Source organism: Dreissena polymorpha, chromosome 5 (assembly GCF_020536995.1).
Source record: "Dreissena polymorpha isolate Duluth1 chromosome 5, UMN_Dpol_1.0, whole genome shotgun sequence".
Lineage (NCBI taxonomy): Eukaryota > Metazoa > Mollusca > Bivalvia > Myida > Dreissenidae > Dreissena > Dreissena polymorpha.
In genome coordinates, this window is record NC_068359.1 from 43,294,938 (window position 1) to 43,318,237 (window position 23,300).

Below are 23,300 nucleotides of genomic sequence, written 5' to 3' on the forward strand. Positions count from 1 at the left end.
CACGGATAAAACTTCCCCATACGGGGCCTCTATTTGTATTTAAAGCGGCTTCTGGTTGTGACGCTAGTTGCAATAATCCAACTCTCAGCTTTATAACCAAATGGGTTGCTGAGACATATATATATATATATGGTTGCTTACACATTACTCAAATTGTTCGCATATCCTAGTCTTGTTGAATGGTTATGGTTTTCGGTATGTTGATGGAATTGTTTTTATTGTTGCATCAGCAATTAAGTCGCATTTGTTGTCTATATCATAGTCTTGTTTGAATGCTATGGTCCTATGTATGTGTATGTTGTGCACACATTATTGCAGGCATTGGTTTATTCGTTGCTCCAGTAACCAAGTCATATTTCTTGTCGAAATAGTGCGAATTTTTTCATTACGTGCGAGCAAATTTATCCCCATAGATCATCTATAACTTTTTTTCGCATAAGTGGTGGACTGTGGGGTATGATAAATACTAATACGGTATATAAGTATATATAAATATTTATATGTGTGTGAATATGTTTATGTGTACGTATATGTGTACGTGTGTAGGTGTGTATATGTGCATATATGTGTATATATATATATATATATATATATATATATATATATATATATATATATATATATATATATATATATATATATATATATATATATATATATATGTATTTATAGTGATATATATGGGGATGCTACATTTAGACCTTATAAATATCTTCCTAAATCTTATGAGAGTATTTAATATTCGTTAAAGAAACAAATCCTTATGATCAAGTATATTTTCGCTTTGCTTATAGGTGGTCAACACCGGGGTAATACAAAATATAAAACTTAATATTTAACAAGGTGTGACATAGATGGAGTAAATATTTATATGAAATCTGCTCTATATGGTTATATCCTCAACATAATCAACAGTTCCTAACTCTAAATACAACATCTATATATAAACCTAGTTATATACGACTGATTTTCTATCGGGTTTTTATTGTTATTTCACACAAGCTTTGCTCCATTTTATTAATTTAACAGAGATGTAAGGAGCATATTTATTATCCAAGCATTGATCCTCTTTTGTATTTATTATTAGATATAGTATACAATTATAATATTTGTCTTTCAAAAAAACATAAGTACATGATATTGTAATATTTATTGCAATTATTAAACTATGTCGGATAGTATGTGGTCATTATTTATTAACTAACATGTGACACTCTCGCGAAGTTTTATTTCGTGTATATTTAAATTGATCTTTTTTCGAAATGATACATTTTATATTTACTTCAAACGCATGCTGTTATTGTATATGTGTGTTTATGACGAAGAGCTTTATATGCTTAATTCGAATAAACTATAATGTTCGGAAAAAAACTACTGTAAAAGCTTTGCACAGCAACTGCGACGCAAACCAAGTACATCTAACTGTAAACATACAACATCGTTATTGTTTTGTATACGTGATGCACGTCTCATTAACAGTAAAACAAATTGCAAGTATTTAATCAAAATCTGTCACGCATTTCAAAGGACATCTTGCTAGCACGCCACCTATGCAGAAAACGTTAATTCCATGAAGCCGATACCATTAATATGAGCAGTCTATTTATAGATTTATATGTGATGCTCCTATTGGAAAATCTCAACGCCATAGCTATTGAAAATTCTCTCAGACCAAATAAAACACTACAAGGAGAGCATTCCAAACGCGAATTTGTGAAATCGCGCATTGCAAACCACGGAAGAATTCTGATGTTTAGGATATTATTCAGCTGATATGTTTAACAGATTATCTGTTATAGAATAAACACTCTTCATTGATAACGAACGGTATTTGTTCTGTACTAGTGGCTAATAAGTTGCTTAGAAACATGTGTAGATGACGTCGATATTCGACTAACCAATATCATAACTGTGTGCTAGGCCAGGCAAATATGGAGTACGCCTTTAAGAAAACTTCGAATTAACAGGACGATACCAAGATGCCGATTCCGTCGAGGCTCTTCGTTCCGCTCATTTTGTTTCCTGTGATATGGAACCCAGGTGGTATTAACTTACACTTGCATAATATATATTATTATGTTTTCATAATTGAAACAGTTTATACACACTTATGAACTTCTTTTGTCACATAAAGGTCGAATGTGTTATAGGTCTTAATTGTGTGTAACGCTCCTTAGGCTGTATTGCTCTTACAGTTTCGAAAGTAAAACGAGTCGTTCCTGATATAACAAATAAAATAGTAATATTGTAACAAGTTGGTATATAGCTAGCTCAAAATACAAATGGAATGGTCCGTTAAACAGTAAAATTGTATCAAGCTTACATGTGTTGATTTAAAAAGGCTGATGTAAACGCATTTATAAACATAATTATACAAATATGGCGCAGTTCACCCACCATTCACCAAGCTTTAAAACAATTTTGTATATAACAAACTGCATAACAACATGATTTTGTATGTATTGTTTTTAGTTAACTTCCCTTTTTAACCAAAAGACTCGACTGATATATCAAATGCCTAAAAACCACTAGTGCGCATGATTATATGTATTACCTGTTATGAATTATCCGCTCATAAAACACAACTTATAAGCACGATTTTTTTTTAATTTCCGGTTCTATAACTTTGAGGTATTTGTAAAATGTGTTAATGAAATTAACAAATTATGAACAAATAGCTGTGTCTGTGCCAATGTCATATGAGTTGAAGTTCAACTGTGATTTCATGTGTTTATTTTAAGAGCCTCTAGTGAGAATTTCTAAACACGTTATTGTAACATTAGAGGAAGATCACGATAGAGCTTCTTTAGCCTAAATAGTTTTTAGGATACCATAAACATCGGAGTTCCATGACTAACAGATCTTTAAGTAACTTAACAAAATATCTGCGTGATATAAGTGTCTTTAGCAGAATAGCGAATATCACTATAATACATGTATATAAATATCACAATCTGAAGGCCACATATTATACAAAATCATACTATGACAATAGAAAAATGCTGGAACACATCGCATAAGTAAAATAACATTTAAATAGTATTAAATAATATTGACATGCTTCCTGGGACTGGTTTGATTAATAAAACATCGAAACACACTCTACTTAAGGCTTTTACAAGAAAAAGAAGCTCATAAATTGTATCAAAAAGTAGCCTGTATTGGAATTAATGATATCGTTAAGTTCCAGTGTGAATTGGTAGTGAAACGTTCCCATGACAACCGCACCAATAACATTGGCAAAAAACGTCAGAACAAATATATATCCGGTGGAAATACGCATATCTAAGATCATTGATGACATCTCTTCCATTGATCAATCACCCTACTTAACAAATCCTACTCTAAACGATAATTATGTTATTGAATGATTATTAAAGTAAAAGCATCGCGTGTGTGCTGAATATAACATTCTTTGCGAGAACCAACATTAATGTGATTTTGTATACACTTAACCCATTATGTTAAGTGTAAAAGTTCATAAAATATCAATCACTTGCAATAAATGCAAACATTTTATGTTACTTATTATGGAATCCATTTTTATGAGTTTATTTGCATTTTTGCCAGTTAAAGATGTTCATTAGAAACGATTTCTTCAAATCAAAAGAAATCATCATGCGCTGCTGTTCTAAGTATACTTACTTAGTAGCGGGCTACACTTTTCGCCATGTAGCAATACGCTTTTTCGTTTAGTTTTGTTTTCAAATTGTATTAGACAAAACAACACGTAACTATGACACCCATATAAATATGATCACTAAATATAGATCCGCCTTGCATCAGACAAGTTATGTGTAAGCCCTTGGAACAAACAATAATCTGAGGCTACAATTGAATAAAAATTTTGAACCTCGATCAGACACAGGTAACGTTTAGATTTTTATCTACGAGGAAAAGTCCGCGAAACAATGTGAGATTGTAAAATGCCATGTTATGCATTCATTATCGAACTTCACGGCGGTCGTTATATTTTATTTATTCTTTCTGAACATAAAAGTTGCAGTAGACAACACAACAGAAGCTGCGTTTACAAAGCCGTTAAAATCACAACTTTATTGCGAGTACACACAAACAATCACATATGCATGGTTCCAAAATAAAGTTATAACGCATTTGAGACATTTATAAACAATATATACTATGAGTACACACTATTATAATATATATTTACGGATGAATTTAGATATGCCACCAAAATTAATGCAGCATTAATCTTAATTTAATCAACCTACCCTGAACCAGTCAGTATTATGCAATAAAACAAGAATGACAGACCTAACGAAAAATATGAAAGGTTTGTACTAATCTTGCAGTATAAACGAAAATTGTGATTAGCTCACTACAGAACAACACGCCATCGGGATACTGTAAGTCCGTCCATCCATTTGTCTTTTAACTTTTTCTTCAAAAAACATCTCCTGAAATGCGTGGCAGAAATCGTCGAAATTTCACAAACATTATCTGGTTGTGGTCTTCTATGAACAAATGGAAAATATCAATTAGGTGTTTGGGCCTACAAAAGCTTGTTACATCGTATTGTGGTCATCTACACAGTAAGTTCAAATCGTCAGCCTTGGTTTAAAATTGACCCAACCGTGGGGTTACTTGTTTGCCATAAATTAGTATAATATAAATTTTAAAAATACACTTCCCATGAAACGATCGACATGGCAAAGATGTTTGGTGTTTGTGAAGTTAAATAAAAAAGTGGTCCTCGACCAAGTTTGTTCTAATCATGCTCTTGGGGTAACTTGTTGTTTCTAATTATATGCATACAATGAAAAATTGCCATTGAAACGGAAAGGCCCAGAGAATAGTCATTTGTTATGTAACATCGTTATTTACCCTCTACAAAGTTTGTTGTAATTGTGCCGCTGGGATCAAATTGGGAACGCCTCGGGCGTAACGTGTTATCCTCATATTTATCTAGAACAACATACAAACAAACCTCCTCAAAAACAATAAGGCTAAGAGGTTTGGTATTTGTTATGTAACATGCTATTGTGATCCTCAACTAATTTTGTTCAGATAATGCCGCATGGGTAATATATTAGTCCACGCTGGGGAAAACATGTGTTTTTTCTTAATTTTATATAATGAATACTTATAATACTCACATCTGACACCCAAAGGATTGATATTTGTTATATAACATCGTATAGTGATTATCAACCACGTTTCTTAAAAATAATGTCCTTTTGGTCAAAATTGGCCCCTGTCATTATTTGTTTATAGACTTTATTAGCAAAATGACTTAAATACTTTCTAAAAGAACAAGGCCAATTGGTGTATTATTTGGTATGTTAATATATTAAAGTGGTCCTTTTTAAAAAAAAATTAAAAATTGCATCTGGGGTCAATATTGGCAATAACCGCGAGGAATGTGAAATGTTTTATATAGACTTTCGTAACAACATGATGCTAAAGTATTGCCGTCGTCAAAAGTAGACTCAATGTAGTGTTCTCTAGTATTATACCACTTGACTACAGTTTCTAAGGTGAGCGTTTTCATGTTACTCTTGTGTGATATAAATTATGTTGCTTTAGTTAAAATTTACGTATAAATGATAATTCAAAATTACTGCATTTTGTGTGGTCATCAATTGTTTCTTGCCCAATATATATATATTCTTTATGATCGATAGTATGCTTGTATAATTTGACATTATAGTCAATACCTACAATGGTTTTCATTATACGAATACTGGCATGCTCTGATTTAAGTTTTAGTTGAAGAGACAAACGTCGGGCATGTTGATTATTGATCAATTACCACCATGGAAATATTGGTAAACATTGTTATCCTCTGTTAATGGATATTTGAAACGTTTCCCCATAATACAAATTTGCGACTGTGTACACAGGGACCAATCATTAACTGTGTATTAAATGCCTTATTGGCAATTTAATTATATGAGTACATCATGTTTGTACACTGGTAATGCACACGTGTGTGCCATTTGTTAAATCTCTCATTGACAATTTAACGAACACGATATACATACTGGTAACTTTTAAAGTGTCGGAGTTGCCACAATGACGAATATTGTTAAATTGAGTTGATATATTAATACATACAAGTAATGTTTAAATTATATTCACGTTCCTGAAATAAAATAAGGATCAAAAAGCTTTTCAGTTTATGTATTAAAATATATTCATGTATTTTGAGTTTCGATTACAAATTTAAATGAAGTTTACATCTTCGAGAAATTTAAATTTATTCACTTTTACGTTTAAAGTTTAAACGCATGTGTAATCTAGCATTAATACTTAAATCCATATTATTTGTGCATTTGTTATTTTTACTCAAGCTCGCTCATCGTCAAATTGTTTAAGGCTTTCACAAACCTAGGTGACCTCCTTGGAAATTACCCCACTTTTCAACTGAGAGTTCATTAAAAGGATTACTTGTATTACTTAAGCATACACATATTTGTAATAATAGTGGACTGTAAATGTGTTAAATATTCTAAAAATATTTAAAATGAACAACAATGTGTGTGAATGTTTAAAGTGTTACAACAATTGCATACACTAAAACAAAAGTCTATATTTTATCTCAATTATGAACTCCGTGTTAATTAAGCTTTTTTCAAATATGAAATCGATGTGTGAGATAAGCTTTCAAGAGCAAGGCTAACAATACCTCGTATCTGTTTTAGCATTTTGAATTGAAACTTACTGAAAATATTATTTTAGCAACCCATTATCCAGGTTTTAATTAATTTCCGCCGAAACGTTAAGGTAATTTATAACGCTTGATAATGATTTAACTGTTAAAAAAGTTTATTAAAAATCCAGAGGTTATGTAAATTAAAGTTCACATTACATGTATATCACGCGAAAAGCTTCAAGATTATATAATCATGTGGTGGTTCATAAACATTTATACATTGTATAAAAGAATGGGTGATCCCAGTGAATATGTGTAACAGAACAAACATTCTAAAGGTTATGGTTCTGTATGTTCTTGATGAGGTCAATGTGAATATTGCGCATAGCCACCAACAGCGCCATTAATATATTTTTGCAAGTTGCTTGAACGCACACTTCTATCCACAATTATGATAACAAACCCAAACGTTGCATTCTAATTGAATATTAACTATCGACATATTGCATTTCATTTTTAGAAATAGTATATATCTCTAACAAATCAATTACCATACCAACAAGAATTCAAGGAATGAACACCAACTTATGGTAGTTCTATGTAAGTGTAAGACGACAAAACTAGAATTCATGGCCATAATATATATATTCTTAGTTTTAAAATATTTTCTTTTCATTTCATATTTTGGCCCAGAATTTGTGGAAATGAAATCGGCCGACGAGAAATCAGGTAAAATTTATTTCCATGCAGTTCATATGTGTTTTTGGCATTTTTTCGGTCTGGTTATCTCCTGAAAAGATAAGACATCAGAATCATTATTATTTCAATTCAGAAAAATGGTCTACTACCTCTATCTTATTGGCGCATTCTATACATCATTTCCATATATGCTTTTGAAAGCACATGTTTGTATTATGCTGCTATATGCAATCAAATAATTTTTAATTTTGTCTCGCGACAATTGTTCAGCCAATATTGAAACATATAAAAATTATTACTAAATGTGCGTCAAGTGTTTTGTTTGACTAAAGATTAAAAATATCGTCAATAGGAAGACAGACAATTCTTGCAACATACATGCACTGAGGCCCGATTTTCCCATATAACTTCCAAAGGACGAAATACTGTACATTTAATTAATACGAGAATGCACGAATTAATCCTTTTAGCGCTGGAACCGAATTTTAAAGGCCTTTGCAAACAGTTTGGATCCAGATCAGACGCCACAAAACGTGGCGTCTGATCAGGATCCAAACGGTTTTCTATTCTGATAGTGGTCTTTGAAAAAAAGTGAAAAAATGATATAGATTTTAGCAATTCAGCAGACACCAATTTAGCAAACGACAAATATCCCAGCATGCAAAGGGTTAACTGCCTACTGAAGCAAGAATCTACTGCAGATATTTCATCCAAATTAATCAGAGGTGTTTTATTGTCGATATGTCGAGGTGTTTGGAAAAATGTCGTGCTGAAGTCAATACAAATATTTCAAATATATTACATACATACTGTTTTATTGGTCTGTATTTATGTTTCATTTGTCTTGAATAGATTTATGTTGTGTATATGTTTAGCTGTAACGTCAAGCGTATGTGTTTATGTTTTGAAATAAACATATTGTTGCTGGTTAAGTTGTGCCATCCGTCCACCATTCTTCCCGTCCCCCCTGGACTGTAATTGTCAACGTGTGTTGTACACATCTGTACAGTTGAATACTAGTTAACTTAATAAGCATCTTAAAACAAACGATCAGCGCCAATGAAAAATTTGTCTTGTAAGGGTGAAGAGTTTTGTATGAGTTTTATAAAAACTTGAACCCTTATGAAAGTCAATCCTTTAAAATAAGGATTTTTTTTCATAAACACCACTTTTCATTGTTTTATTTCATGACAAAATACAATCAGAAAGATCCATACATTACGGTAGATATTCGGTGTTTTTATTACAGTCATGAATTTAAGTTTCTTCATATTGTCGTATGGTCATTCAGGATTGTTTCCTACGAAATGCAGATATTGTACATTGTATTATAGAAATATAGTTTAAGTTAAATTTAGTGTTATGTTAAAAAATAATTTAGGAGTACTTTTATTGTAGATTGTTTAGAATGTCAATATTTTCCAAATATGTTATTCAATCATACCTTAAGACATTATATAGAATTTGAACAGTGAATATCACTCTTGCAATTAGTATTGACTATTAGTTTGATCCATTCTATCTAGAATACTTCGATTTTCCAAGGGTGAATATGTGATGTACGTATTTTGTCATATGATGGGGAGTTATTTGTTTATATTATCGTATTTTGAAACATTGTTTCCATCAATTATGAAACTTAAGCCTTTTCATTGGAAATATGGTTTTAAATGGCTTTCATGTACATAGTCATAAGCGTTTCAGCTGTAAGCAGTTTCCTGCCGTATCGACCAGCCCCATAAAAACTTAATTAAATATCAGCGCCTTCGACTTTAATATATATTCTTATCAATATATATTGACCTCTGAGCTTTTAAAATACAAAACAACCAAATGATACCTTTTACGAACAGTTTGATGCATGAAGTTTGAACAGCAAATGAATGTGACATGCAATTTATTTCATATAATAGGGCTGTATAAACTATATTTGAATAAGAACAATACTTTCATAAATGTGTAATGGTTAACAGTAAGTCTTCATATACGTTACAGCAAATAAACATTAACGGTAAACGATGCATTAAAACACTACCAAATGGAGATATTATAAAAATGTGTTACCAAAACAAGCTCAGAAATGGATGTTTATTACCAATGTAGTGTTTATAAACAATAAAAACCGACTCACACGTGGTGCTCTTCCTCTTGATATCCTGGGTTGTCTCCCGGACCTTTGTTACTGAAATATGCAATTTACCTGTTAGCGATGCAATACATACAACAGCTTTTTAAAGATCCTTTTGTCAAGTGCCTATATATTCACAGCCGGTATATACACATGAAATATATTTAATCAATTTGATTTTCTGATTTTTCTTTGATACATTTATTTAATTGAACCAGGATATATTTTCTGGCAGAAAACATAATATCTGATAATGGTAAATGGTGATTTTGCAAATGATGAAACTCCAGAAACGTTATCAGGAATTCTTGATCCTTTGTTTATGACAAAACAACTATTAAATGATTAAAAATGGAATCACTTAATAAGAACTGTCACGCAAAGAACTGACTGCTGGCATGGCATTACATGAACATAGTATCAAGAACATTTTCATTGTTTTACCTCAACTCGGAAGAAGGATTTTGAATTTTCACTCAGCCTAGCACTGTTTATGTCTGTTATCTCACGAATAGCCTCAATCTCAAGACACGTGCAATTTTAGGCATAGCACGATGGTGAAAGTTAACGAAAAACGAAGTACTATCACGAGACGAGGCGCTAAACTTCAAAACTCTTCATTAAACCTTTTTTTCGAAAATCCATGTTAAGCCATTAACACTAATTCACAATTTGACGTCATTTAATCTACGTCATATAATGTAATGCCTTTTATCAAAACAATACTTCCTGGAATTGCATGCAACCAAGAAAACGATACTTAATTGCATAAAGGTATCTGCGACCGTTAATGATCTGAGGCCTAAGCAGAGCATGTGCATATATTGTACTTGTATCTTTTGTATGTATTTTCTAATAATACATTTTTCTTTCATCTTCCTATATAAATCGAATGTACGAAGTTATAACAATATAAACAAACGTCTTAATTTAACTATGTGTTGTTGTTGTTTTTTAAATCCATGTGATGATTCTATGCATGTACGCACGCACGCTTTTTTGGCTTCTGCTTTCGTATGTAGCGCATACAATAATACATCGTGATCTAAAGAAAAATTGTAAATGACATCAATATACCAGGGTATAAACATAAAACGAAATAGTAAAGTTTACAAGTTATGTGGCTTGTTTACAGCCGGCGGCCTTGACTGTTTCGAATGTTTCTCCTTCAACAACAGTGACCCTTCATGTGGCGATCCGTTCCACCCAGCCTATGGCGTATATTCCAAGAACTGTCTTCAAGGAAAGAAAGGTCACGTGGGAGGCTTTCCTTCCAAATATTGCATCAAACTAATCGGGGAAACATGTAAGTTTTTCGCAATTGTTTTCAAATATTTTCCAGATAAAAACAACATTCTATGATTGGCTTGTGTATTTATAAATGTTGATCTCTTAGGTTTCTCCCGAATGCGTATATATTGGTACTGGCTGATGGTAAATTACTTGATGTGATATAGCGGTTGTATCCTAAAACATGCGCGAGGACCTCATCGAGTAACAAATATAAGTTTATCTTTTCCGAGGCTTTTAAAACTACATGTAGTATGAATCTTAAAGAAGAACATTTATGCAAATAAATGACCGAATCAATTAATTGCTTAAAAGACAAACATACTAAAACCATTCTTATTCTTTGATTTCTTCTTTTTCTCAATAAAGCTTCTTGGAGGACTCGTTATATTCGTTTATCTATAATTTGTCTATTCGTTTACACGATAGTTACGACGAAGATTATCTGGAATATCGATAACATACAGAATCCGGATAGGGCCAAGTTGAGTGTCGCGTGTCGACCTTCGAGGTCGACATACGACATTATCGCGACATTCTCTCGACGCTCTCTCGACGCGCGACAATCATGCGACAATCAATATTGGAGTGTCGCATATCGCGCTGGGCTTTAGAAAAAAAAATCGCAGAAAATCTTGACTGTCGACTGAATTGTCGCGCGTCGTATTGAGCGTCGAGAGAATGTCGCGATAATGTCGCGAGAATGTCGTGTTTCGACCTTCGAGCTCGACATTTTCGCGACATTCTCTCGACGCACGACAAATCAGTCGGCAGTCAATATGATATATCGCGAGAATGTCGCCTGTCGACCTTAACATCACACGACATTCTCTCGACGCATGACATTCTCTCGACGCTCAATACGATATATCGAGCCAATTATCGCGCAATTGTCGCTTGTCGACCTAAAAACCCCTAGGTCGACACACGACATTCTCGCGACGCTCTCTCGACGCGCGACAATCATGCGACAATCAATATTTGAGTGTCGCATATCGCGCTGGGTTTTAGAAAAAACAATTCGCAGAAAATCTTGACTGTCGACTGAATTGTCGCGCGTCGTATTGAGCGTCGAGAGAATGTCCCGGAAATGTCGCGAGAATGTCGCGAGAATGTCGTGTGTCGACCTTCGAGCGCGACACTCGACATTCTCGCGACATTCTCTTGACGCACGACAAATCAGTCGACAGTCAATATGATATATCGCGAGAATGTCGCCTGTCGACCTAAAAACCTCTAGGTCGACACACGACATTCTCGCGACGCTCTCTCGACGCGCGACAATCATGCGACGCTCAATACGATATATCGAGCCAATATCGCGCAATTGTCGCTTGTCGACCGGTGTGGGAGTAATTTTTTCATCTGCAAGCAAGGTGTTATGGTAACTTTTTCAGCTTAAGTAAAAATAGCGGCATCTAGTAGCAGCAATAACAGCAGCAGCAGCAACAACAGTAGCAGCAGCAGAAGCAGCAGCAGAAGTAGCAGCAGCAGCAGTAGCAGCAGTAGCAGCAGCTGCAGCAGTAGTGGCAGTAGCAGCAGTAGCAGCAGTAGCTTCATTAGCAGTAGTAACAGTATTAGTAGTTGTTATAGTAGTAGTAGTAGCTGCAGTAGAAGCAGTAGCAGCAGCAGCAGCAGTAGCAGCAGCAGTAGCAGTAATAGCAGTAGCAGCAGTAGCAACAGAAGAAGCAGTAGCAGCAGTAGCAGGAGTAACAGCAGTAGCAGCAGTAGAAGGAGTAGCAGAAGTAGCAGTAGTAGCAGAAGTAGCTGCAGTAGTAGTAGTAGTTGTAGTAGTAGCAGTAGTAGTAGTAGCAGTAGTAGCAGTAGTAGTAGTAGTAGTAGAAGTAGTAGTAGTAGTAGTAGTAGTAGTAGTAGTAGTAGTAGTAGTAGTTGTTGTTGTTGTTGTAGTAGTAGTAGAAGTAGTAGTAGTAGTAGAAGTAGTAGTAGTAGTAGTAGTAGTAGAAGTAGTAGTAGAAGAAGTAGTAGTAGTAGTAGTAGTAGTAATAGTAGTAGTAGTAGTAGTAGTAGCGGTAGTGGTAGTGGTAGTGGGACTGGTAGTAGTGGTAGTGGTAGTGGGACTGGTGGTAGTGGTAGTAGTAGTTGTAGTAGTAGCAGGATCAGGAGTAGTAATAGTAGCAATAGCAGTGTAGTAGCAGCTTCTTCTGCTACTGCTGTTGATGCTACTGCTGCTGCTACTGCTGCTGCTGCTACTGATGCTGCTGCTACTGCTTCAACTGCAGCTACTACTACTACTACTACATCTACTAATACTGTTACTACTGTTACTGCTGCTGCTACTGCTGCTACTGCTGCTACTTCTACTACTGCTGCAGCTGCTGTTACTGTTGCTATTGCTGCTGCTGTTACTTCTGTTGCTGCTACTGCTGCTGCTACTGTTGCTGCTGCTGTTATTGCTGCTACTAGATGCCGCTATTTCTATAACACCTATAACACCTTACTTGCAGATGAAAAAATTACTCCCACACCGGTCGACAAGCGACAATTGCGCGATATTGGCTCGATATATCGTATTGAGCGTCGCATGATTGTCGCGCGTCGAGAGAGCGTCGCGAGAATGTCGTGTGTCGACCTAGGGGTGTTTAGGTCGACAGGCGACATTCTCGCGATAGATCATATTGACTGTCGACTGATTTGTCGTGCGTCGAGAGAATGTCGAGTGTCGCGCTCGAAGGTCGACACACGACATTCTCGCGACATTCTCGCGACATTCTCTCGACGCTCAATACGACGCGCGACAATTCAGTCGACAGTCAAGATTTTCTGCGATTTTTTTTTCTCCTTAAACCCAGCGCGATATGCGACACTCAAATATTGATTGTCGCATGATTGTCGCGCGTCGAGAGAACGTTGAGAGAATGTCGCGAGAATGTCGTGTGTCGACCCCGCGACACTCAACTTGGCCCTATTCGGATTCCGTAATAACACGCAAAGTTCTTGAAATTATTTCCGATCGGAAACAATAGACTCGTTATGTCCCTCTTTTGTCTGAACGCATTGTGTGAAATGCTGTCCAGCAATCGACATATATAGTCTACCGATACTTTATTTATGAACAATAATTATTTACAACTTATATATAAACTCTTTATAAATACAAATGCATTTATTCTTGATAGTCTTAATGTTCATAAACAATCCGATAGAATCTAGCTTTAATACATAGGTTTATAATACATAGGTTTATAATTGAGTAAATCATGTTCGTGCTTATTGATATATTGTACGCTTATATAAATATTATATATGCAATTTAAAGTGAACCTTTATTTTTTGTATCACGATTTTTTCATAATTATATTATTAATTTCTATACTTATTGATATCAACTTGTGGCGATAACGTATGCCCAAAATATGTCCTACTTTTACAAAACTAAACTTTTCAAACACAATTTATATCCTGCCGTTTAAGTGAGGTATGAGTTATTTGTAAATATTTTATAAACATATCAAGCGTTGTTTGTTGTGTGCGATTTAATTTGATTTTATTAAAATCCGATAATGAAGAAATATGTTCTATAGAATCAAGTACAAGGAAGAAAATAATAATAAGTTTGGGCCAAACACTTAAATATAATTGAACAGTGTAGACTCAAGTTACAAAGTGTTACATGTATCTATCTTTCAATAGTTTATTGTATACCTTTTACGAAATAAACACGCAATCTAAATTCTACAGAAATTACTTGATTATTCCAGAATAGAATTACTAACAAGGATTTGCATACAAATTTGTCGATGCTTAAAATGAGAACACCGTGTTTCCAACGCATCCTTACCAGAATACCTAACTAACAATGAATGTAATTATTTTTAGATAAAGACAATATCGAGATGGTGTACAGAGGTTGTTCCCTGGATACTCTGAACAATGTTTGCGGCGATTTTCGATTTGAAGATGTAAAATACCATGGCTGCATAACGTCATGTTCTGAAAATGGATGTAACCATGGAGTCGAGAGCAGAGGCGATGCGCATGCATATTTCTACGTTAACGTTATGTTGTTTCTGATATATATTACGGATACAAAACTGTACTAAATGGAATTATGCATATTTGAAGCAACACGTTTCTGTCAGAGATCATAGTGGGCGTAATAATATTATATACTATTTTTGATCAATTTTGCAGGCAACTGATGTTTGAATTCATGCTGCATATGTCCATTGTACGGTTCTTGAATATAAATGGGGTCATCATGAAAAGCAACCTCAGATATTTTTGTTGTATTCGCATGCAATTATTATTTTAGTGCGCCTCTTTATATATAAACAGGCATAATAAAAGCAAACATCATATATTTTAGTGTACATATTGTATTTATACATGATCTTGCGGTGTTGAATGTTGTTTATAAACACTTACTGTCGTTGTAAAGGATTGATGTGTGGGATAAACACGTTTGCATTACAAATATGACTGACTTTGTTCCTAATTTGGAGTTTGTCTCCTCTTTGATAAAAACATCAAATTACCCTGGGAATATGCTGTGCATGTATATATGCATTTGGATGAACCCGGTGAGTTTTTTTAATCTAAAGCAACAATTAGACCTTATATTATTGTTGGCGCTAATAAATAACACAATATATCTCTGAATGTATCATCTCATTCAACGTGATAACTTCATTTTCCTGTTTGGTGTCCGTGAACACACACGGTTATTTGTACCGTTAATTTCCGTTTAATCAAATGTCATTTAAAGCACGCATCAAACACATAGTTTTCACTGTTGAGGTTAGGAGATCGCACAATGAAGTTGCATACCGAATTCATGCATATATTTTTTAACGAGTCATATAAACGAATAAACAAGTCAGGACACTTTTAATGTAAATAATGTTAAAATAAGTGAATATATTTTAAACGCGCGTCTCACGGTTGTAATAAACATATATTTTGCTTTTTTGTAGACACATTGACTCGGACCTGGGGTCATGAAAATTCTTAATTTGTTTAGCTTAACTCACTGCATGCGGTTTAAGTTTTCACTAAGCTGAGTATTGGGAATGCCTGTAAGATAAAGAAGACTCTCAAATCTCAGATATAAGTACGCTAATATATGGTCCATGTTCACGGACAATCTGTATTATTGAGCACAACTCAGAAGATAAGATGCGAGAATCCACTCAGCTGAGTAATGAGCAACTTGGTCTGTGCGTGAACAGTGCACAACTCAAATATCAGCAATAATTTGGACATAGTCCTCCTCGAATTAAGACTTGAGTTAAGTCCGACTTATAACTAAAAAAAATTGTGTGAACCTACAATAATACAATTAAGCACGATCATTTAAAACAAGATGAGCAACTGAAAATTGAGTCAGAATATTCACTTAAGTGTGTTCGTGCCACTAGGCAATGTTCTTTCTCAAACTCAGAAATGAGTTGAATTTGAATCTAAATAAATGCTTGTGTGATTAAAAATTTAGCATGATCTTCAAACTCATCGAAAGATAAAAAAAATTCAAAGTTGAGTCAACATTTTGAATTAAGTGTGTTCTATTAAGACAATTAATAAGCTTCTCAAGTTTAAATCGACAGCAATACAATGTGTGTGTGTTTGCGTGTGTGCGTGTGTGTGTTTAATTATAATGTTATTGTGAATACACACATTATATAGTGTCTTTCTTCATTTAAAATGTCGAACAATATTGAAGTTTTGTTTTGAACGGGACCTGCTTTATCGTTTTTAAGAATATCTATCAAGGGGTTTATTTGTTTGCAAGTCATGTAAAAATTTAATAATTCTGGGTGCCTCCATCGAGAAAAAGTCTGTATTACTAGAATGTTAATGTTTCTTAATCAATTCAATGCTCTGCTTTTGTTTGCTTATACAATATCAATTCAAAATCATTGTTTCAAATGACCCGAATTTAGTAAATGTATATTTATGTCAAAAACATTTCAGTGTTGTGTATTAGCATATAAATATTGCTGTAGTATATTGTGTCATTGATTAATATATCAAGAAATATATACATTCATGTTAAAACTGTTTTCTTCAACATGAATGACGTTGGTAATAAATTAATTCAAAATATGTAGTTGATTCGTTTCAATGCATGGCGGTCGACGTTTACTATCATACAGTCTCAATCATTTTATTGCGATCGACGTGTAATAAAAAAGTCTTAGTCATTTCATTACGATCGATGTTTACAATTGCAAAGTCAAAGTCATTTTATTGCAATCGACGTATACATTCACATTTTCATCACATGCCATACCCTGTTTCCCATGTAATATAACCATTACGAATATTTTAGACATGTGTAACATACTTTTTAAACGTTTTCATTGGCTTAGTTTTCGTTCGATTGACCAATCGCATTTTGTTATTTTGTTGAAATGACGTTCAACGTTAAATGACGTCACGAAATGTAAACAACATTCGGGGTTTATCATTGTTTGCGTAAATATTTAGTAAATTTGCTCATTTAAAAGCATGTAATAAAAAAGATCTGACACTCGTTGTCATTTCATACCATATTTTATTAAACTCGTCCAGGAAATGTGTTAGTAAGCTCGTCGAAGGATATGACAACTCGTGCAAGATCCTATATATTGCGATCAACGTACACAATCAAAAAGTCTTAGTCATTTCATCGCGATTGACGTATAATAACACAAAGTAAGTGGTATTGTACTGCGATCGACATAAAAACGCATCATTTAAGTCACTGCATACTAGTAATCATTTACATTTTGCGTATAATCATATTGCAACCATGTGATTTGATCAATTAAAACTGTTAGTATTTATAAGCACGGATACATCAAAACACACGTAAAAATCTTGAATTTTTATTGTATTAGTAAATGAAATTTAAGTTTGATAAAACATTACTTACGGGGAGAGAGACAGGTGTATAGTTTGGCAAGCAAATATACCCATTATTGAAAAAAAGGCAAACTGCATAATGATGATTATAGGGGCAAGATTTGATAAAGTATGGGATGAGGTATTGCAAAAACTCTTAAAGCAAAACTATAAAACAAACTTAAAAATGTGTTTAAATTAAATAATAGTACACAAAGCCAGACCGACAAATGAAGTTTATATATACATAATAATAATTCAGACATTCCCAAAAGTGCCGGACCGTCGGACCTGACCGACGTTTTTAAAACAGGTCCGATTGAAAATGCTATGTTGCCGGTCCGAATGTCCGGTAAATAATAAAACAGCAGAAATTTATTTATTTCATTTATTAAAATCTGAAAATAAAAGAAAGTTTAAAACAAATATGAGCAGTAAAAATTGCGTCTTATTTTTGTTAACATTCATGAAATGTTCCTGCGCATGCTCAAAAAACATTTCCGCGTAAATATGTCAATAGTGTTTACCGTTAAACGAAAATACGTTCTGGAACTCAGATCGTTGTAATCCGGGCATAAGCAGTTTGTTCCGGTTCAAATTTGCGCTTTACGGTGCATTTTCATTGATTTGTTTATCTTTGTGGCCAGTTTATTGACTTTTGTAGTAAAATTCTGAGTTTTCATATAATTTCGCGTCAATGAAATTTTCGGTATACCGATAATTGCTTTTTGCGTTTAAAACTTAGTCAGTTTACGTATGTTTTTGATATCCCACATGTGTTCTGTTGTTTTAGGTACTTCATTGATTCCTAACAAATATAAATGTCTTTTTGTGTGTAAAAATAATTTATTTACACTCTTCACTGACGTTAGTCACTGAAAGTCATTTAACTATCGGCAATGCTTATTTTCTTAAGGTTAGGAAAAGGCCGTGCCTTCAATTTTAGGGGGGGGGGAATATCCACAAAACTAAGAAAGTGGGAAAAAAATCCACGGTGAACTTGACATTTTGGGAAATATGCATGATTTTAAAGACATTAAGTTGGTGGAAGGGGCCTTTCTCTTGGTGGAAGGGGTCTATATAAGGTCCCTGCTAAAGAAGTAAAAAAGCCCTGATCAGTATCTGAAAACTTTTGTTTAAACATCAATTTGCATGCAGGTATACACTAATTAAATTTTAAATTGAGAAATTGTTTTGTTTTTAACGACTTTTTAGTTTAAATATTTTTCTTTAGAATACTGCGTTTTGCGATTTGTTAGTGTTCAGTGTTGTGTTGCTTATTTTCCATTAAATTTTCCCAATTTTCTTTATGTCAATAAATTTGAGTCGGTGACGTGATGTTTCGGTCCTATGAATCCCAGTCCGGTCTTGCAAGTTTTTTAAGTCCACAGGACCGAATGTACTTTTGGGAATGTCTATACATACCTTACTATATATTGTAACAAATTTGTACAGTTGTTCATGCCATTATCACCATTGCGGGGTCATTATAAATATTCGGCCCTAGGGCCGATTAATTATATTCGGCCCTCAGAATGTGTGCGCGTGACGTTCAACTGGAAAAAATGGCGTCCACAGACAGTCTTAGCCATAAACAAGTTAAACAACTAGGTTATTGTTTTACTCACCGAAGTTGTGTAATAACCATGTTTATTTTCGTAAAGTTTAATTTGCTTCCATGACGAGTTAAAATTTTGGACACATTTCTTCATCGCCATCCATTTTAAAGCACTGGATGTAAGCAGGCAATTCTTTGTGGAAAGACATTCTTTGATCGACTGACAAAGGAACGACTTATTCATTAAAGAAATTACCCTTGTAATTCAACATCGATTTCCTTCGAACAGTTAAAGAACGATTCACTTACACTTTTCTTAAATTTAATCCATCAATTATTCAACAAAACATCGCTTTATTCGACATTTTAACGAAATCGAAAATGCAGTCACACCAGTTTCATTCCACTTTTATATCCCAACACTGTTATTCACATTCATAATATTATAATAATCCATCGTAAACACACACACTTATCGTTCAATGCTTAAACATATTTAACTGTTAAATAAAAACACTCCAAGTCTGATTTGTTGTTGTCCTTAAATCCAAAGCGTCTAGCTATGTTTCGTCACATAAATTGCGCAATCAATTCAATAAATACGGAAAGCTGGTTCTTCATAAATTTTAGTGAAGGACCAAAAAAGAATGATTTTATTACTCAAAACCTGTGCCTATCTATAATTTAGTATTAAAGTAAGATATATATTATGGGAGGCGCTAACCCTAACCCTAATCTTAACCCTCTAACCACCCCCCCTTGCGCAATACCATACCATGCCTCGCCCGTTGTAGTTTTCCGCCTCCCATATATTATAGACGTTAATACACGGCTGAGCCGGGCCGGGCAGTGATAATCGGCCTCAGGTCGCAAACGGCCCTCGGGCCGTTATGCTCCTTGCGGGCCGATTATCACTGCCCGGCCAAGCTCAGCCGTGTAATATCCTCTAAATAAACGCACTGTGCAAAGTACCAAATTACTTCAACGAAGTTAAGTAGTGCACATCGGTGTTCATACGGTTAGAATACAAGTTGAGCTTCACACTTCCAAAAGACGCTGGACCATAAACGTCGAGCGTTGATTGTGCTCATAAGGCTTGTGCGACATCCAACATGTCTTCTTTTCGTAAATCATGACGAAAAAGTTATCGACCAAATTGGCCACGAACGAATTTCGGTCCGGCTTGTCTACGGATTTCCCCAGCTGTTTGCAGAGTAAACGTCTTCTCTCTTTGTTGAAGATTTTCCGACATTTGTGCCGCTCTTTTGGATATGTTCTTCACGTTAACGAACTGGCCGGCACATGAAAGTCGTTTATAAGACTTTAATGGTTTAAATTTGCCTGAATTTTGCCATGGCAATGCGCATTCTCTAAATGAAGATTAATTTCATAACATCACCATTATACATGCTCTATTTACATATTAACAACAATTCTGCATTACAAATAAATGATGCAACTGATGTATGTATTTGCTTAATGATATTTATATACAGTTACACAGTCGTTGAAGACTAGAAAAAGTTAACATAAAGCAAAGTGACACACACACAATCTCAATGAAACAACGGTAAAAAAATCCATTCTCTACTAAACATAACAATGACCGATGGACAAAAGAGGAGCTGTGAATAAAACAAACGAATCGCGATGGATCATTCGCAACTTTCAGAGCAATTATGTGCCTACAGGTTTCAGGTAGTCAAACCTAACACTAAGAGACGAAAGCGGTCTAAGGGCAGACGCATGCGTTCAAGCACAAGGCACATGAAGCATGGGCATTACGTAATGGTTATTTTTAAACTGGCAAGAACATAACATGCGACCAATTACATTCAGTGAACGGCGAAAAAAAAAAAACAATGAAATAAAAGTACTACAGTCACTAAAAATGTCATCATATACGTCGAAGAGGCGCGTTCAAATTATTTTGACATTTTGTTCATGACTTTATGAGCTTGTCATAATATTAAAGTAATCAACTTTCTTATACATCATCTGAACATAGTGTCTCTTAAATTTTTCATTATAAGGAGTTCATGTTTAACTAAGGCACATTTACAACCATCAATGTGTCAAAGAAACCTAAAGCAACAAAAAGACCTGGCAGACGATAATTAATTCGAACTAAGTTTATGACTCACTTTTCTATTTTCCCTCAACAAACTCTTAATCAATAATAGTTAAATATCACTTTTATTTCTACAACAACGCTTTAAATACAGCCCTTTTTAACCTCTTTTGATTTGGCTGGTCAAGTAGAAAATTTCATGTTATCCAATCATACACCGATTCCTGCGCATGCAACCAGTGTCTATTTATAATTATCTCCGTCCCAAATTTGCATTGAATGACAAATGGTCCGACTCTTTAACCAATCGCAGTCTGCGCTTGCCCAGAACACTATAACGTAACTGTCACATTTATAGATCGGCAAGAAATGCAATTGGTATGGTGCAGGTGAAAAGTGTATTGCAAAACAGTCAACTTGATTCAACAGATATTGGGGTTACAGTTCAAGGTGTACAAATTCGAAAATCTCTTTTTCTAATTGCAATGGACGTTTGACCCAAAGTTGCCGCAAATGTTTTCCATCTGTATGAAACACACTAACATTGAACGAAAAGGACGGTTTAATAAACGTTTATGAGCATGGTTTATGGCAGATATTGGCTGTTAAGGACAAGCTATTATGTAAGTCTACATAATGTGTATATTTGATTTTGCCAAATATAACGTTAACGGCCGTTGTAATGTGTGCAATTAATTTACTTTCCGACCGATTTTGTTCGTATCAAAAAAAGGAAGAACAGATAGTTTTATTTGTGAACATTTATGTTTTGCGCATGCTATACAAATAAACACTCTGATAACAAATGAAATTTATATATTATTTTCACCAAATTAAAAACTAAAACAATGAAATAGTTTTAAGAATAAAAATAAAATAGCATTAGTAATGGCTATAGCAATCAAAACATTCACCGTGTGCAAAGTAATACGCTAACCTGTTTATCGTAGATAACTTCGTCAGGGGAGAAGGTCGAATTTTAATTGACAAGATCTTATAGAATGATATATTTACAATCGGAACCTGAATATATAACATACATACATTTTCTACGAATGTGTCTTCACCAATAAAATGCTGTACTTAAACACAGCACAGAGTATATAAATCGGATTAACCAATCAACTTTAAGGCATATACTAAATTTTTCGGAAAATCGCCAGTTAATTGACACGGAAATATGTTCTTCTTTATGTGAACCAACATCTCGATCAAATCTCCTCCACTGTCCACGTCGACCGACATCGGATGATCAATTGTATCAACTGGGACCACGAAAGGTAGGGCATCCCCTTATATATATATTAGTACTATGTTCAACGTATATATTATGTATACACCTTATCTTCCGTGCAACATTTGTTTTAATAGATATCATGAGTTTCGCATATTTTTGTTATAATTTATTTTTAAAGCATTACTTTTATGGTGTCAAAATATTGTTGAGACTTAATCACATAATCAAGTTTCTTTTATATCGTTGATTTCAGCGTTTTTTATCATTTGCAATAACTAAAACATAACATAAAAGTGAATAAACATGATTTTGGCTCAAATCAGAACAAAATCAACAACCATAGCCGGCAACGGTGTAACAAAGCCATACTGAAAAGAAGTAAAACAGAATAACTCGTACATACAAACAACGTTAGTGAACTACATGTGTGTTAACTTAACGATGGCCATAACACCAGTTGTCTTGCTGAGTATGTTATTAACAAATTTCAAATAAACATACACTTGTGTATTATATTACTCCACGCAAGATATCTACTGGTAGTCGAGGGACAAACTCAGACTTTCATTTGCTTCTTAACACACCTGTTTAGTTTTCCTTGAATAGATGTAGTGGATATAGAGATATTGAGCTGTTGTACGTAAACCTGAAACAAAATAGTCTAAGAAGTAAGAGCGAATCGGGGCTCGTTCTTCTATTTAACAATGCAGAGGCATAGGATTTAGTCAACGATTTCACATTAGGTGAAAATTGTGGATTGAATACAAACAGTACCCATAGCATGTCAAATAGCAACGTTTATGGTTTTATGTGATCATGATCTTTTAATATCTACGGAAACAAAGGTCGCATCTG

The 23,300-nt window shown here is 34.2% G+C and overlaps 1 protein-coding gene and 1 long non-coding RNA gene across 2 annotated transcripts; one reads left to right on the forward strand and one right to left on the reverse strand.

Annotated features, from left to right (window-relative positions):
* The first annotated feature begins 1,687 nt into the window (after positions 1-1,687).
* On the forward strand, positions 1,688-15,173 carry LOC127880837 (uncharacterized). Its single transcript, XM_052428295.1, has 4 exons — positions 1,688-2,040; positions 7,313-7,348; positions 10,582-10,752; positions 14,574-15,173. The coding sequence occupies exons 1-4, from the start codon at positions 1,980-1,982 to the stop codon at positions 14,795-14,797; spliced, it is 492 nt and encodes a 163-aa protein (XP_052284255.1). The 5' UTR covers positions 1,688-1,979; the 3' UTR covers positions 14,798-15,173.
* LOC127880846 (uncharacterized) lies at positions 7,144-10,030 on the reverse strand. Its single transcript, XR_008049784.1, has 3 exons — positions 9,891-10,030; positions 9,450-9,500; positions 7,144-7,409 (listed from the first exon to the last, which is right to left on the reverse strand). It is a non-coding gene; the product is annotated as an uncharacterized LOC127880846 (long non-coding RNA).
* Positions 15,174-23,300: the final 8,127 nt, after the last annotated feature.